The following is a 16,228-nucleotide window of genomic DNA, read 5'->3' on the forward strand; positions in this document are numbered from 1 at the left end:
GAACGCGCTCCTATAAAATAAAGACGTCCCAGTTCATTCAAAACCGGACACCACAGGAAAAAGGAGGAGGGCGGCGGGGCGCCGCTGTCACCATGTCAGGTATACATGCCCCCCTCCGGCCGCCTCGTTTCTCGGGGTCTTTCCTCCTCAGTGACATCCGTGCCCCCGAAGACGATTTCCTCAGACGACCTCCAGGGCGATAATACGCCCTGTTCTGGGTCACTTCTGAGGAGGCTTTAAAGGGCATATGCAAATGAGCCTCTGGGAGCAACGGGGGCGTTACTGTTACACCTGGAGGCTCCGCCCTCTGCACTGTGATTGACGGGACCAGGCACTGCAGAGCTTACATTACATACATTCTTCCCAGCAATGCGGACACGTGTGAACATGGACCAACACAGCCGCCGTCAGGGGCCCTTCCAGCGACATTCTGGGCCCTATGACCCGTTACCTTCAGCCTCCTACACCCTACTCGGTAACATGGAGGCTGCCCGCCCGGAACCGACGAGGTACCAGAGAGACCCCAACATGGCGGACAGAGCAGGACGCCGGGGGAGGCGGAGCTGCACGCAGTGGTGACGTCATCGCGGCGGACGCCGTCTCCTGCCGGTTGTTATGGTGACAGAATGTCGGCAGTGAGGCCTGATCTGCGCTGGAGCTTTGGTGTGGAGTAGCCGCGAGTGCACGGTACATGGCGGGAAGCCAGGGCGGGGGTGTAACGGTACATGGCGGGAAGCCAGGGCGGGGGGCGGGGGTGTAACGGTACAACATGGGAGATAGGAGCCCAGGAGGTGAAGGGGTTCACGATCTATATGTGACAGGAGGTATAATAGGAGGGATGCAATAGTCTGTATGTGACAGGAGGTATAATAGGAGGGATGCAATAGTCTGTATGTGACAGGAGGTATAATAGGAGGGATGCAATAGTCTGTATGTGACAGGAGGTATAATAGGAGGGATGCAATAGTCTGTATGTGACAGGAGGTATAATAGGAGGGATGCAATAGTCTGTATGTGACATGAGGTATAATAGGAGGGATGCAATAGTCTGTATGTGACATGAGGTATAATAGGAGGGATGCAATAGTCTGTATGTGACAGGAGGTATAATAGGAGGGATGCAATAGTCTGTATGTGACAGGAGGTATAATAGGAGGGATGCAATAGTCTGTATGTGACAGGAGGTATAATAGGAGGGATGCAATAGTCTGTATGTGACAGGAGGTATAATAGGAGGGATGCAATAGTCTGTATGTGACATGAGGTATAATAGGAGGGATGCAATAGTCTGTATGTGACATGAGGTATAATAGGAGGGATGCAATAGTCTGTATGTGACAGGAGGTATAATAGGAGGGATGCAATAGTCTGTATGTGACAGGAGGTATAATAGGAGGGATGCAATAGTCTGTATGTGACATGAGGTATAATAGGAGGGATGCAATAGTCTGTATGTGACAGGAGGTATAATAGGAGGGATGCAATAGTCTGTATGTGACATGAGGTATAATAGGAGGGATGCAATAGTCTGTATGTGACAGGAGGTATAATAGGAGGGATGCAATAGTCTGTATGTGACATGAGGTATAATAGGAGGGATGCAATAGTCTGTATGTGACATGAGGTATAATAGGAGGGATGCAATAGTCTGTATGTGACATGAGGTATAATAGGAGGGATGCAATAGTCTGTATGTGACAGGAGGTATAATAGGAGGGATGCAATAGTCTGTATGTGACAGGAGGTATAATAGGAGGGATGCAATAGTCTGTATGTGACAGGAGGTATAATAGGAGGGATGCAATAGTCTGTATGTGACATGAGGTATAATAGGAGGGATGCAATAGTCTGTATGTGACATGAGGTATAATAGGAGGGATGCAATAGTCTGTATGTGACATGAGGTATAATAGGAGGGATGCAATAGTCTATGTGACAGGAGGTATAATAGGAGGGATGCAATAGTCTATGTGACAGGAGGTATAATAGGAGGGATGCAATAGTCTGTATGTGACATGAGGTATAATAGGAGGGATGCAATAGTCTGTATGTGACAGGAGGTATAATAGGAGGGATGCAATAGTCTGTATGTGACAGGAGGTATAATAGGAGGGATGCAATAGTCTGTATGTGACATGAGGTATAATAGGAGGGATGCAATAGTCTGTATGTGACAGGAGGTATAATAGGAGGGATGCAATAGTCTGTATGTGACATGAGGTATAATAGGAGGGATGCAATAGTCTGTATGTGACATGAGGTATAATAGGAGGGATGCAATAGTCTATGTGACAGGAGGTATAATAGGAGGGATGCAATAGTCTGTATGTGACATGAGGTATAATAGGAGGGATGCAATAGTCTGTATGTGACATGAGGTATAATAGGAGGGATGCAATAGTCTGTATGTGACAGGAGGTATAATAGGAGGGATGCAATAGTCTGTATGTGACATGAGGTATAATAGGAGGGATGCAATAGTCTGTATGTGACAGGAGGTATAATAGGAGGGATGCAATAGTCTGTATGTGACATGAGGTATGCTCTTGAAGCCCGCCGAGCGCCTGTACAGTGTTTTTTGTGGATTTTCGGCCCTTTATATTGGGGAGATGCTCTGCCCCTCCCCGCAGTATAGCGGCAGCACAGCCAACGTTTTATTTCTTGTCTCCCCAAGGGTCAGTCTTAAGACATGGAGAAGCTGCAGCCGCCAAGGTCATGTCATGTGACAGCGCAAAAGAAAAGGCCCAGAAACACCGCCGCGGCTCCGGAGTCTGACAAGGATTCAGGATTCTCAGGTGCCAGAGGGCCACCGCTATGTGTGGGGTCATATAGAGTTCGTGGGACCCCCTATGTGTGAGGTCATATAGAGTACGTGGGACCCCCTATGTGTGAGGTCATATAGAGTACGTGGGACCCCCTATGTGTGAGGTCATATAGAGTACGTGGGACCCCCTATGTGTGAGGTCATATAGAGTACGTGGGACCCCCTATGTGTGAGGTCATATAGAGTACGTGGGACCCCCTATGTGTGAGGTCATATAGAGTACGTGGGACCCCCTATGTGTGAGGTCATATACTGTATGTGGGACCCCCTATGTGTGAGGTCATATACTGTATGTGGGACCCCCCCTATGTGTGAGGTCATGTAGTGTATGTGGGACCCCCTATGTGTGAGGTCATGTAGTGTATGTGGGACCCCCCTATGTGTGAGGTCATGTACTGTATGTGGGACCCCCTATGTGTGAGGTCATGTACTGTATGTGGGACCCCCTATGTGTGGGGTCATATAGAGTACGTGGGACCCCCTATGTGTGGGGTCATGTACTGTATGTGGGACCCCCCCTATGTGTGAGGTCATGTAGTGTATGTGGGACCCCCTATGTGTGGGGTCATGTACTGTATGTGGGACCCCCTATGTGTGGGGTCATGTACTGTATGTGGGACCCCCTATGTGTGAGGTCATATACTGTATGTGGGACCCTCTATGTGTGAGGTCATGTACTGTATGTGGGACCCCCCTATGTGTGAGGTCATGTACTGTATGTGGGACCCCCCTATGTGTGAGGTCATGTAGTGTATGTGGGACCCCCTATGTGTGAGGTCATGTAGTGTATGTGGGACCCCCTATGTGAGGTCATGTAGTGTATGTGGGACCCCCTATGTGAGGTCATGTAGTGTATGTGGGACCCCCTATGTGAGGTCATGTAGTGTATGTGGGACCCCCTATGTGTGAGGTCATGTAGTGTATGTGGGACCCCCCTATGTGTGAGGTCATGTACTGTATGTGGGACCCCCCTATGTATGAGGTCATATACTGTATGTGGGACCCCCTATGTGTGAGGTCATGTAGTGTATGTGGGACCCCCCTATGTGTGAGGTCATGTACTGTATGTGGGACCCCCTATGTGTGAGGTCATGTAGTGTATGTGGGACCCCCTATGTGTGAGGTCATGTACTGTATGTGGGACCCCCCTATGTGTGAGGTCATGTACTGTATGTGGGACCCCCCTATGTGTGAGGTCATGTACTGTATGTGGGACCCCCCTATGTGTGAGGTCATGTACTGTATGTGGGACCCCCTATGTGTGAGGTCATGTAGTGTATGTGGGACCCCCTATGTGTGAGGTCATGTAGTGTATGTGGGACCCCCTATGTGTGAGGTCATATACTGTATGTGGGACCCCCCTATGTATGAGGTCATATACTGTATGTGGGACCCCCTATGTGTGAGGTCATGTAGTGTATGTGGGACCCCCCTATGTGTGAGGTCATATACTGTATGTGGGACCCCCTATGTGTGAGGTCATGTACTGTATGTGGGACCCTCTGTGTGAGGTCATGTAGTGTATGTGGGACCCCCTATGTGTGAGGTCATGTAGTGTATGTGGGACCCCCTATGTGTGAGGTCATGTAGTGTATGTGGGACCCCCTATGTGTGAGGTCATGTACTGTATGTGGGACCCCCCTATGTGTGAGGTCATGTAGTGTATGTCGGACCCCCCTATGTGTGAGGTCATGTACTGTATGTGGGACCCTCTGTGTGAGGTCATGTAGTGTATGTGGGACCCCCTATGTGTGAGGTCATGTACTGTATGTGGGACCCCTTATGTGTGAGGTCATATACTGTATGTGGGACCCCCTATGTGTGGGGTCATGTAGTGTATGTGGGACCCCCCTATGTGTGAGGTCATATACTGTATGTGGGACCCCCTATGTGTGGGGTCATATACTGTATGTGGGACCCCCTATGTGTGAGGTCATATACTGTATGTGGGACCCCCCTATGTGTGAGGTCATGTAGTGTATGTGGGACCCCCTATGTGTGAGGTCATGTACTGTATGTGGGACCCCCCTATGTATGAGGTCATATACTGTATGTGGGACCCCCTATGTGTGAGGTCATGTAGTGTATGTGGGACCCCCCTATGTGTGAGGTCATATACTGTATGTGGGACCCCCTATGTGTGAGGTCATGTACTGTATGTGGGACCCTCTGTGTGAGGTCATGTAGTGTATGTGGGACCCCCTATGTGTGAGGTCATGTAGTGTATGTGGGACCCCCTATGTGTGAGGTCATGTAGTGTATGTGGGACCCCCTATGTGTGAGGTCATGTACTGTATGTGGGACCCCCCTATGTGTGAGGTCATGTAGTGTATGTCGGACCCCCCTATGTGTGAGGTCATGTACTGTATGTGGGACCCTCTGTGTGAGGTCATGTAGTGTATGTGGGACCCCCTATGTGTGAGGTCATGTACTGTATGTGGGACCCCTTATGTGTGAGGTCATATACTGTATGTGGGACCCCCTATGTGTGGGGTCATGTAGTGTATGTGGGACCCCCCTATGTGTGAGGTCATATACTGTATGTGGGACCCCCTATGTGTGGGGTCATATACTGTATGTGGGACCCCCTATGTGTGAGGTCATATACTGTATGTGGGACCCCCCTATGTGTGAGGTCATGTAGTGTATGTGGGACCCCCTATGTGTGAGGTCATGTACTGTATGTGGGACTCGCTCTCGTTACGTTTTTCCGGCCGCCCCCCCGGACAGTGGGAATGAGCTGCTCCTTTTTCAGTTTTTTTTTTTGCCACAATTTGGGAGTTTTTGAGCCTTAGAAAATGGCGGGTTTAGTGGGAGGGGCTGAACCTTTGGCGGTCCGCCAGCTTTACTAGGACTTCCGCCAGCGCCTGGCGTCCGTTATAGCTGAAGTCTTGGTGTAGAGCGGCCCCCGCTTATTACAGCACTTCTGACAACTTTCTGCCGGACGCCTCCTGTATTCTATTAGGGTTGTCCCTGCTCGGAGCGCCAGTGCGACCACAGGAAGGGCCCTGCACACCGCCGCGGGGGGGGGGCTAATGATGGCGGGAGGACCGTGGCAGCCGCCGTGTCCTGTCTCTCACCTTCTGTTCTTTATTCTGCAGATGTTGCTTCCGACGACCTGAGCTCCGTGGAGCAGACGGACAGCGAGGAATGCCCCCCGCCATCTGACTGGAGCACTGCCGAGAAGCCGCCGAGGGGTCCTCCCCCTCCCCCGCTGCTTGTCCTGAAGAGTTTGTTAGTCGATCAGGTAGGGCAGCTTTTACCTGGGCTCGCCCCTGACGGCTGCGAACAAAAGCGACTTTCTTTTCAGAACATTTATTGATTTTCAGCAGTTTTTGGCCACATCTTTTCCGTCTTTCTGTCGGTGGAGCCGTTCCTGAGCGTGTTTTGGGGCGGTATAGCGGGTCTGCCACTGTACAACCCCCGCCACCCCAAAGACGTGCAGCTTTATGTCTCATGTACTGTCCACAAAATTAGTAGATCACATCCCAAAAATAATGTCCTCGCAGTAAAAGAGCCAAAAGTGATGGATTTCCGGGTCAGTGGAGCCTCACGTGGCTCGGTCTGTGCACCTCTCCCTGGAGCCCTTCTGGGGCGCGCTACAGTAGGGGAGGAACCGGGGGAACCATTTTGCTAATTTTTGTTTCTTTTTTTAAGTTGTTCACCCGACGGTATAAATAAGGTTATCTTTATTATATGGGTGGTGATGTATGCGGTGACGCCATATAGGTGTGTGAGTGCCAGTAGTACAGCGGCAGAGGTCTCTGGTGACGGCCCTCCTGTCTCTGTAGTGCTGGGGGTGTCTGACTGTCCTCCTGTCTCTGTAGTGCTGGGGGTGTCTGACTGTCCTCCTGTCTCTGTAGTGCTGGGGGTGTCTGATGACGGTCCTCCTGTCTCTGTAGTGCTGGGGGTGTCTGACTGTCCTCCTGTCTCTGTAGTGCTGGGGGTGTCTGACTGTCCTCCTGTCTCTGTAGTGCTGGGGGTGTCTGACTGTCCTCCTGTCTCTGTAGTGCTGGGGGTGTCTGACTGTCCTCCTGTCTCTGTAGTGCTGGGGGTGTCTGACTGTCCTCCTGTCTCTGTAGTGCTGGGGGTGTCTGACTGTCCTCCTGTCTCTGTAGTGCTGGTTGTCTGACTGTCCTCCTGTCTCTGTAGTGCTGGGGGTGTCTGACTGTCCTCCTGTCTCTGTAGTGCTGGGGGGTGTCTGATGACAGTCCTCCTGTCTCTGTAGTGCTGGGAAGGGGGGGTTGTCTGATGACGGTCCTCCTGTCTCTGTAGTGCTGGTTGTCTGACTGTCCTCCTGTCTCTGTAGTGCTGGGGGGTGTCTGATGACGGTCCTCCTGTCTCTGTAGTGCTGGGGGGTGTCTGATGACTGTCCTCCTGTCTCTGTAGTGCTGGTTGTCTGACTGTCCTCCTGTCTCTGTAGTGCTGGGGGTGTCTGATGACGGTCCTCCTGTCTCTGTAGTGCTGGGGGGTGTCTGATGACGGTCCTCATGTCTCTGTAGTGCTGGGGGGTGTCTGATGACGGTCCTCCTGTCTCTGTAGTGCTGGGGGGTGTCTGATGACGGTCCTCATGTCTCTGTAGTGCTGGGGGGTGTCTGATGACGGTCCTCATGTCTCTGTAGTGCTGGGGGGTGTCTGATGACGGTCCTCCTGTCTCTGTAGTGCTGGGGGGTGTCTGATGACGGTCCTCCTGTCTCTGTAGTGCTGGGGGGTGTCTGATGACTGTCCTCCTGTCTCTGTAGTGCTGGGGGTGTCTGACTGTCCTCCTGTCTCTGTAGTGCTGGGGGTGTCTGATGACGGTCCTCCTGTCTCTGTAGTGCTGGGGGTGTCTGATGACGGTCCTCCTGTCTCTGTAGTGCTGGGGGTGTCTGATGACGGTCCTCATGTCTCTGTAGTGCTGGGGGTGTCTGATGACGGTCCTCCTGTCTCTGTAGTGCTGGGGGGTGTCTGATGACGGTCCTCCTGTCTCTGTAGTGCTGGGGGTGTCTGACGGTTCTTCTGTCTCTGGTGGTCCTCCACCTCCTCTAATGTCTGTACTGCAGTGTATGTGGGGCCCTGGTCCCTGCGCGGTCTGTCTCGGTGTATGTGGGGTCCTGGTCCCTGCGCGGTCTGTCTCAGTGTATGTGGGGCCCTGGTCCCTGCGCGGTCTGTCTCGGTGTATGTGGGGCCCTGGTCCCTGCGCGGTCTGTACTGCAGTGTATGTGGGGCCCTGGTCCCTGCGCGGTCTGTCTCGGTGTATGTGGGGCCCTGGTCCCTGCGCGGTCTGTCTCGGTGTATGTGGGGCCCTGGTCCCTGCGCGGTCTGTCTCGGTGTATGTGGGGTCCTGGTCCCTGCGCGGTCTGTACTGCAGTGTATGTGGGGCCCTGGTCCCTGCGCGGTCTGTACTGCAGTGTATGTGGGGTCCTGGTCCCTGCGCGGTCTGTCTCGGTGTATGTGGGGCCCTGGTCCCTGCGCGGTCTGTCTCGGTGTATGTGGGATCCCGGTCCCTGCGCGGTCTGTACTGCAGTGTATGTGGGGCCCTGGTCCCTGCGCGGTCTGTACTGCAGTGTATGTAGGGCCCTGGTCCCTGCGCAGTCTGTCTCGGTGTATGTGGGGCCCTGGTCCCTGCGCGGTCTGTCTCGGTGTATGTGGGGTCCCGGTCCCTGCGCGGTCTGTACTGCAGTGTATGTGGGGTCCTGGTCCCTGCGCGGTCTGTCTCTGTGTATGTGGGGCCCTGGTCCCTGCGCGGTCTGTCTCTGTGTATGTGGGGTCCTGGTCCTCGCGCGGTCTGTCTCGATGTATGTGGGGTCCTGGTCCCTGCGCGGTCTGTCTCGGTGTATGTGGGGTCCCGGTCCCTGCGCGGTCTGTACTGCAGTGTATGTGGGGTCCTGGTCCCTGCGCGGTCTGTCTCGGTGTATGTGGGGTCCTGGTCCTTGCGCGGTCTGTCTCGGTGTATGTGGGGTCCTGGTCCCTGCGCGGTCTGTCTCGGTGTATGTGGGGTCCCGGTCCCTGCGCGGTCTGTACTGCAGTGTATGTGGGGCCCTGGTCTCTGCGCGGTCTGTCTCGGTGTATATGGGGTCCTGGTCCCTGCGCGGTCTGTCTCAGTGTATGTGGGGCCCTGGTCCCTGCGCGGTCTGTCTCGGTGTATGTGGGGTCCCGGTCCCTGCGCGGTCTGTACTGCAGTGTATGTGGGGCCCTGGTCCCTGCGCGGTCTGTACTGCAGTGTATGTGGGGCCCTGGTCCCTGCGCGGTCTGTCTCGGTGTATGTGGGATCCCGGTCCCTGCGCGGTCTGTACTGCAGTGTATGTGGGGCCCTGGTCCCTGCGCGGTCTGTACTGCAGTGTATGTAGGGCCCTGGTCCCTGCGCGGTCTGTCTCGGTGTATGTGGGGCCCTGGTCCCTGCGCGGTCTGTCTCGGTGTATGTGGGGTCCCGGTCCCTGCGCGGTCTGTACTGCAGTGTATGTGGGGTCCTGGTCCCTGCGCGGTCTGTCTCTGTGTATGTGGGGCCCTGGTCCCTGCGCGGTCTGTCTCTGTGTATGTGTGGTCCTGGTCCTCGCGCGGTCTGTCTCGATGTATGTGGGGTCCTGGTCCCTGCGCGGTCTGTCTCGGTGTATGTGGGGTCCCGGTCCCTGCGCGGTCTGTACTGCAGTGTATGTGGGGTCCTGGTCCCTGCGCGGTCTGTCTCGGTGTATGTGGGGTCCTGGTCCTTGCGCGGTCTGTCTCGGTGTATGTGGGGTCCTGGTCCCTGCGCGGTCTGTCTCGGTGTATGTGGGGCCCTGGTCCCTGCGCGGTCTGTACTGCAGTGTATGTGGGGTCCTGGTCCCTGCGCGGTCTGTCTCGGTGTATGTGGGGCCCTGGTCCCTGCGCGGTCTGTCTCGGTGTATGTGGGGCCCTGGTCCCTGCGCGGTCTGTCTCGGTGTATGTGGGGCCCTGGTCCCTGCGCGGTCTGTACTGCAGTGTATGTGGGGTCCTGGTCCCTGCGTGGTCTGTCTCTGTGTATGTGGGGCCCTGGTCCCTGCGCGGTCTGTACTGCAGTGTATGTGGGGCCCTGGTCCCTGCGCGGTCTGTCTCGGTGTATGTGGGGTCCTGGTCCCTGCGCGGTCTGTCTCGGTGTATGTGGGGTCCTGGTCCCTGCGCGGTCTGTCTCGGTGTATGTGGGGTCCTGGTCCTTGCGCGGTCTGTCTCGGTGTATGTGGGGTCCTGGTCCCTGCGCGGTCTGTCTCGGTGTATGTGGGGTCCTGGTCCCTGCGCGGTCTGTCTCGGTGTATGTGGGGTCCTGGTCCCTGCGCGGTCTGTACTGCAGTGTATGTGGGGCCCTGGTCCCTGCGCGGTCTGTCTCTGTGTATGTGGGGCCCTGGTCCCTGCGCGGTCTGTACTGCAGTGTATGTGGGGCCCTGGTCCCTGCGCGGTCTGTACTGCAGTGTATGTGGGGTCCTGGTCCCTGCGCGGTCTGTCTCGGTGTATGTGGGGCCCTGGTCCCTGCGCGGTCTGTACTGCAGTGTATGTGGGGTCCTGGTCCCTGCGCGGTCTGTCTCTGTGTATGTGGGGCCCTGGTCCCTGCGCGGTCTGTCTCTGTCTCTGTGTATGTGGGGTCCTGGTCCCTGCGCGGTCTGTACTGCAGTGTATGTGGGGCCCTGGTCCCTGCGCGGTCTGTCTCGGTGTATGTGGGGTCCTGGTCCCTGCGCGGTCTGTCTCAGTGTATGTGGGGTCCCGGTCCCTGCGCGGTCTGTACTGCAGTGTATGTGGGGCCCTGGTCCCTGCGCGGTCTGTACTGCAGTGTATGTGGGGCCCTGGTCCCTGCGCGGTCTGTCTCGGTGTATGTGGGGCCCTGGTCCCTGCGCGGTCTGTCTCGGTGTATGTGGGGTCCCGGTCCCTGCGCGGTCTGTACTGCAGTGTATGTGGGGCCCTGGTCCCTGCGCGGTCTGTACTGCAGTGTATGTAGGGCCCTGGTCCCTGCGCGGTCTGTCTCTGTGTATGTGGGGCCCTGGTCCCTGCGCGGTCTGTCTCGGTGTATGTGGGGCCCTGGTCCCTGCGCGGTCTGTACTGCAGTGTATGTGGGGTCCTGGTCCCTGCGCGGTCTGTCTCTGTGTATGTGGGGCCCTGGTCCCTGCGCGGTCTGTACTGCAGTGTATGTGGGGTCCTGGTCCCTGCGCGGTCTGTCTCTGTGTATGTGGGGTCCTGGTCCCTGCGCGGTCTGTACTGCAGTGTATGTGGGGTCCTGGTCCCTGCGCGGTCTGTACTGCAGTGTATGTGGGGCCCTGGTCCCTGCGCGGTCTGTCTCGATGTATGTGGGGTCCTGGTCCCTGCGCGGTCTGTCTCTGTGTATGTGGGGCCCTGGTCCCTGCGCGGTCTGTCTCGGTGTATGTGGGGCCCTGGTCCCTGCGCGGTCTGTACTGCAGTGTATGTGGGGCCCTGGTCCCTGCGCGGTCTGTCTCGGTGTATGTGGGGTCCTGGTCCCTGCGCGGTCTGTCTCGGTGTATGTGGGGCCCTGGTCCCTGCGCGGTCTGTACTGCAGTGTATGTGGGGCCCTGGTCCCTGCGCGGTCTGTCTCGGTGTATGTGGGGTCCCGGTCCCTGCGCGGTCTGTCTCGGTGTATGTGGGGCCCTGGTCCCTGCGCGGTCTGTCTCGGTGTATGTGGGGTCCCGGTCCCTGTGCGGTCTGTACTGCAGTGTATGTGGGGTCCTGGTCCCTGCGCGGTCTGTCTCGGTGTATGTGGGGTCCCAGTCCCTGCGCGGTCTGTACTGCAGTGTATGTGGGGTCCTGGTCCCTGCGCGGTCTGTCTCGGTGTATGTGGGGTCCTGGTCCTTGCGCGGTCTGTCTCGGTGAATGTGGGGTCCTGGTCCCTGCGCGGTCTGTCTCGGTGTATGTGGGGCCCTGGTCCCTGCGCGGTCTGTACTGCAGTGTATGTGGGGTCCTGGTCCCTGCGCGGTCTGTCTCTGTGTATGTGGGGCCCTGGTCCCTGCGCGGTCTGTACTGCAGTGTATGTGGGGTCCTGGTCCCTGCGCGGTCTGTCTCGGTGTATGTGGGGTCCTGGTCCTTGCGCGGTCTGTACTGCAGTGTATGTGGGGCCCTGGTCCCTGCGCGGTCTGTCTCGGTGTATGTGGGGTCCTGGTCCCTGCGCGGTCTGTCTCTGTGTATGTGGGGCCCTGGTCCCTGCGCGGTCTGTACTGCAGTGTATGTGGGGCCCTGGTCCCTGCGCGGTCTGTCTCGGTGTATGTGGGGTCCTGGTCCCTGCGCGGTCTGTCTCGGTGTATGTGGGGCCCTGGTCCCTGCGCGGTCTGTACTGCAGTGTATGTGGGGCCCTGGTCCCTGCGCGGTCTGTGTATGTGGGGCCCTGGTCCCTGCGCGGTCTGTCTCGGTGTATGTGGGGCCCTGGTCCCTGCGCGGTCTGTACTGCAGTGTATGTGGGGTCCTGGTCCTTGCGCGGTCTGTCTCGGTGTATGTGGGGTCCTGGTCCCTGCGCGGTCTGTCTCTGTGTATGTGGGGCCCTGGTCCCTGCGCGGTCTGTCTCGGTGTATGTGGGGTCCTGGTCCCTGCGCGGTCTGTCTCTGTGTATGTGGGGCCCTGGTCCCTGCGCGGTCTGTCTCGGTGTATGTGGGGTCCTGGTCCCTGCGCGGTCTGTCTCTGTGTATGTGGGGCCCTGGTCCCTTCGCGGTCTGTCTCGGTGTATGTGGGGCCCTGGTCCCTGCGCGGTCTGTACTGCAGTGTATGTGGGGCCCTGGTCCCTGCGCGGTCTGTCTCGGTGTATGTGGGGCCCTGGTCCCTGCGCGGTCTGTCTCGGTGTATGTGGGGTCCTGGTCCCTGCGCGGTCTGTCTCTGTGTATGTGGGGCCCTGGTCCCTGCGCGGTCTGTCTCGGTGTATGTGGGGTCCTGGTCCCTGCGCGGTCTGTCTCTGTGTATGTGGGGCCCTGGTCCCTTCGCGGTCTGTCTCGGTGTATGTGGGGCCCTGGTCCCTGCGCGGTCTGTACTGCAGTGTATGTGGGGTCCTGGTCCCTGCGCGGTCTGTCTCTGTGTATGTGGGGTCCTGGTCCCTGCGCGGTCTGTCTCGGTGTATGTGGGGTCCTGGTCCCTGCGCGGTCTGTACTGCAGTGTATGTGGGGTCCTGGTCCCTGCGCGGTCTGTCTCGGTGTATGTGGGGTCCTGGTCCTTGCGCGGTCTGTCTCTGTGTATGTGGGGCCCTGGTCCCTGCGCGGTCTGTCTCTGTGTATGTGGGGTCCTGGTCCCTGCGCGGTCTGTACTGCAGTGTATGTGGGGCCCTGGTCCCTGCGCGGTCTGTACTGCAGTGTATGTGGGGCCCTGGTCCCTGCGCGGTCTGTCTCGGTGTATGTGGGGCCCTGGTCCCTGCGCGGTCTGTACTGCAGTGTATGTGGGGCCCTGGTCCCTGCGCGGTCTGTCTCGGTGTATGTGGGGCCCTGGTCCCTGTGCGGTCTGTCTCTGTGTATGTGGGGCCCTGGTCCCTGCGCGGTCTGTACTGCAGTGTATGTGGGGTCCTGGTCCCTGCGCGGTCTGTCTCGGTGTATGTGGGGCCCTGGTCCCTGCGCGGTCTGTCTCTGTCTCTGTGTATGTGGGGCCCTGGTCCCTGCGCGGTCTGTCTCTGTGTATGTGGGGTCCTGGTCCCTGCGCGGTCTGTACTGCAGTGTATGTGGGGCCCTGGTCCCTGCGCGGTCTGTACTGCAGTGTATGTGGGGCCCTGGTCCCTGCGCGGTCTGTCTCGGTGTATGTGGGGCCCTGGTCCCTGCGCGGTCTGTACTGCAGTGTATGTGGGGCCCTGGTCCCTGCGCGGTCTGTCTCGGTGTATGTGGGGCCCTGGTCCCTGTGCGGTCTGTCTCTGTGTATGTGGGGCCCTGGTCCCTGCGCGGTCTGTACTGCAGTGTATGTGGGGTCCTGGTCCCTGCGCGGTCTGTCTCGGTGTATGTGGGGCCCTGGTCCCTGCGCGGTCTGTCTCTGTGTATGTGGGGCCCTGGTCCCTGCGCGGTCTGTCTCTGTGTATGTGGGGTCCTGGTCCCTGCGCGGTCTGTCTCTGTGTATGTGGGGTCCTGGTCCCTGCGCGGTCTGTCTCGGTGTATGTGGGGCCCTGGTCCCTGCGCGGTCTGTACTGCAGTGTATGTGGGGCCCTGGTCCCTGCGCGGTCTGTCTCGGTGTATGTGGGGTCCCGGTCCCTGCGCGGTCTGTACTGCAGTGTATGTGGGGTCCTGGTCCCTGCGCGGTCTGTCTCGGTGTATGTGGGGCCCTGGTCCCTGCGCGGTCTGTCTCGGTGTATGTGGGGCCCTGGTCCCTGCGCGGTCTGTACTGCAGTGTATGTGGGGCCCTGGTCCCTGCGCGGTCTGTACTGCAGTGTATGTGGGGCCCTGGTCCCTGCGCGGTCTGTCTCGGTGTATGTGGGGCCCTGGTCCCTGCGCGGTCTGTACTGCAGTGTATGTGGGGCCCTGGTCCCTGCGCGGTCTGTCTCGGTGTATGTGGGGCCCTGGTCCCTGTGCGGTCTGTCTCTGTGTATGTGGGGCCCTGGTCCCTGCGCGGTCTGTACTGCAGTGTATGTGGGGTCCTGGTCCCTGCGCGGTCTGTCTCGGTGTATGTGGGGCCCTGGTCCCTGCGCGGTCTGTCTCTGTCTCTGTGTATGTGGGGCCCTGGTCCCTGCGCGGTCTGTCTCTGTGTATGTGGGGTCCTGGTCCCTGCGCGGTCTGTACTGCAGTGTATGTGGGGCCCTGGTCCCTGCGCGGTCTGTCTCGGTGTATGTGGGGCCCTGGTCCCTGCGCGGTCTGTACTGCAGTGTATGTGGGGCCCTGGTCCCTGCGCGGTCTGTGGACGTCCCCTTTAATCGCTTCCTTTGCTTTCTTCCAGGGGTCCGCGCCCGACCCGCACCTCCAGTCCTGGGCTGTCCGGCCTTCCTTCCAGCTGATCCCAACTTCTCCACAAATCCTTCTTTTCCCCCCATCACGATCCCCTGTCTGCAAGAAGTCCCCCAAGTACTGGCCCATCTTAAACTCTTACACCAAGATTGCTCCACATCCGTCTCTGCTTTCCTCCAGTTTAACCCCTCCCAGTGCAAACAAGAGGGGGGCCGCCCCAGCCCACCACAGCCCGGCAAAAAGGCCACCTGCTGGGTCACAGTGCGTGACGGCCGAAACCAGTGTCCGTAAGGCTGCAGTGCCCGGGGATGATGGGTCCTGTTGTCAGCTTAGTCTGACCACTCCACCAAAAGACACAAGTGCCAGTTGTGCCACATTAGGCAGAGCCCGGGCATCATCCTCGCCCTCTTACAATGAGGACCAGGCGCTGCCTGCCCGGCAGAACAAGACGCGCCGATTCCACAACACCCTGGATATCCTGCGCCGCTCTGGACTGCTGGCCATTGCCATGAAGACTAAAGAACTGGCGCGAGCGAACCAGGCCACGCAGGGGCAGCTCGAGAGACTGCAGGGGCAGGTGGGCCTGTACACCAAGGCTGTCTGCAGCAGTGACCCGGGCGACTGGCAGCTGCTGCAGGACTCGCTGGCGGGAAGTCATGTGCCGCTGAAGGACGTCGCCATGTGAATCGGGCTTCATTCGTCGCTCCGGAGTCCTGGACGGCGTCTGGATTATACAGTAATATTAGAGGTGGCGGCCGTGGCCGGACATTGTGAGCGGGGACACTGACTGACACCCTGATCTGTGCCCCCAGACCCCTGTCAATGGCAGACATTTGTAATGTGCAGGGCGAGTTGTGTGGCTGCCGTGTTGGCGCCCCGCACGCCCAGTTCTGTAGTTCAGGATGTCTACACGGGGAGAACATACAAACTCCAGATGCCCCCAGCGCTGACCACCATGCTGCGCCCTCCTGTCACATCAGGTATCGCTTTCCATATGGTGGCCTGATTATGGCCCCCTCCACCCGAGCGCTGCTCCTGTACAGGACTGCAGGTGGATGAGTTACAGCGCCTGCACAGCGCAGCCTTCACTGCTGGGCGCAGTTCACACAGGAAGCGGTAGTTCAGTAGGAACGTGTTGTCCAAGAACGTCAAGGAGTGGTTAGTGGTCACCTAGACGGAGGGTTACGACTGATTACAATAATCGCCATCTCACTGAAGATTCATGAAACTGATGTTAGCTCCGCCCCTACAGGCGTGGCCACGCTACTGACCACGGCACCTGGGCCGTATCCCCATTGGCCCCCTACAAATGTAACTGCAGGGGGCTAATGCATTGCCGTGGCAGCCAAGGGTCTACCAGTGCATTATAACAGTGAAGGTCCGCCCCCCCGACCTCCGCTGACCATGTGCACTGGAGGTCGGCTCTTTAAATATGGCGCCTTAGCAGCCAGGGCCCCTGTCAGCAGATCCGTCTTTGACACCGGGTACCTGTTCCGTGTGCGCTCCCATGTCCGTGTGTGCGCTCCCAGTCTCCGGTTCTGAGGCTTCCACAGTGAACATCGCAAATCTCCCATAGACT

General features: G+C 58.0%; 1 protein-coding gene across 1 annotated transcript; it reads left to right on the forward strand.

Annotated features, from left to right (window-relative positions):
• Positions 1 to 307: 307 nt before the first annotated feature.
• CIPC (CLOCK interacting pacemaker) lies at positions 308 to 15,703 on the forward strand. Its single transcript, XM_040411955.1, has 6 exons — positions 308 to 379; positions 424 to 687; positions 2,675 to 2,795; positions 5,926 to 6,071; positions 14,642 to 15,382; positions 15,505 to 15,703. The coding sequence occupies exons 3-5, from the start codon at positions 2,690 to 2,692 to the stop codon at positions 15,332 to 15,334; spliced, it is 945 nt and encodes a 314-aa protein (XP_040267889.1). The 5' UTR covers positions 308 to 379; positions 424 to 687; positions 2,675 to 2,689; the 3' UTR covers positions 15,335 to 15,382; positions 15,505 to 15,703.
• The last annotated feature ends 525 nt before the right edge of the window (positions 15,704 to 16,228 follow it).

The sequence above is a fragment of the Bufo bufo genome, chromosome 11 (genome assembly GCF_905171765.1).
Source record: "Bufo bufo chromosome 11, aBufBuf1.1, whole genome shotgun sequence".
Lineage (NCBI taxonomy): Eukaryota > Metazoa > Chordata > Amphibia > Anura > Bufonidae > Bufo > Bufo bufo.

Excerpts from the sequence above, each read along its gene's own strand:
- CIPC (XM_040411955.1), top strand. The coding sequence starts at position 2,690 with ATGGAGAAGCTGCAGCCGCCAAGGTCATGTCATGTGACAGCGCAAAAG. Across the intron at positions 2,796-5,925 it reads CAAGGATTCAGGATTCTCAG|ATGTTGCTTCCGACGACCTG; the intron begins GTGCCAGAGGGC and ends TTTATTCTGCAG. Across the intron at positions 6,072-14,641 it reads AGAGTTTGTTAGTCGATCAG|GGGTCCGCGCCCGACCCGCA; the intron begins GTAGGGCAGCTT and ends GCTTTCTTCCAG.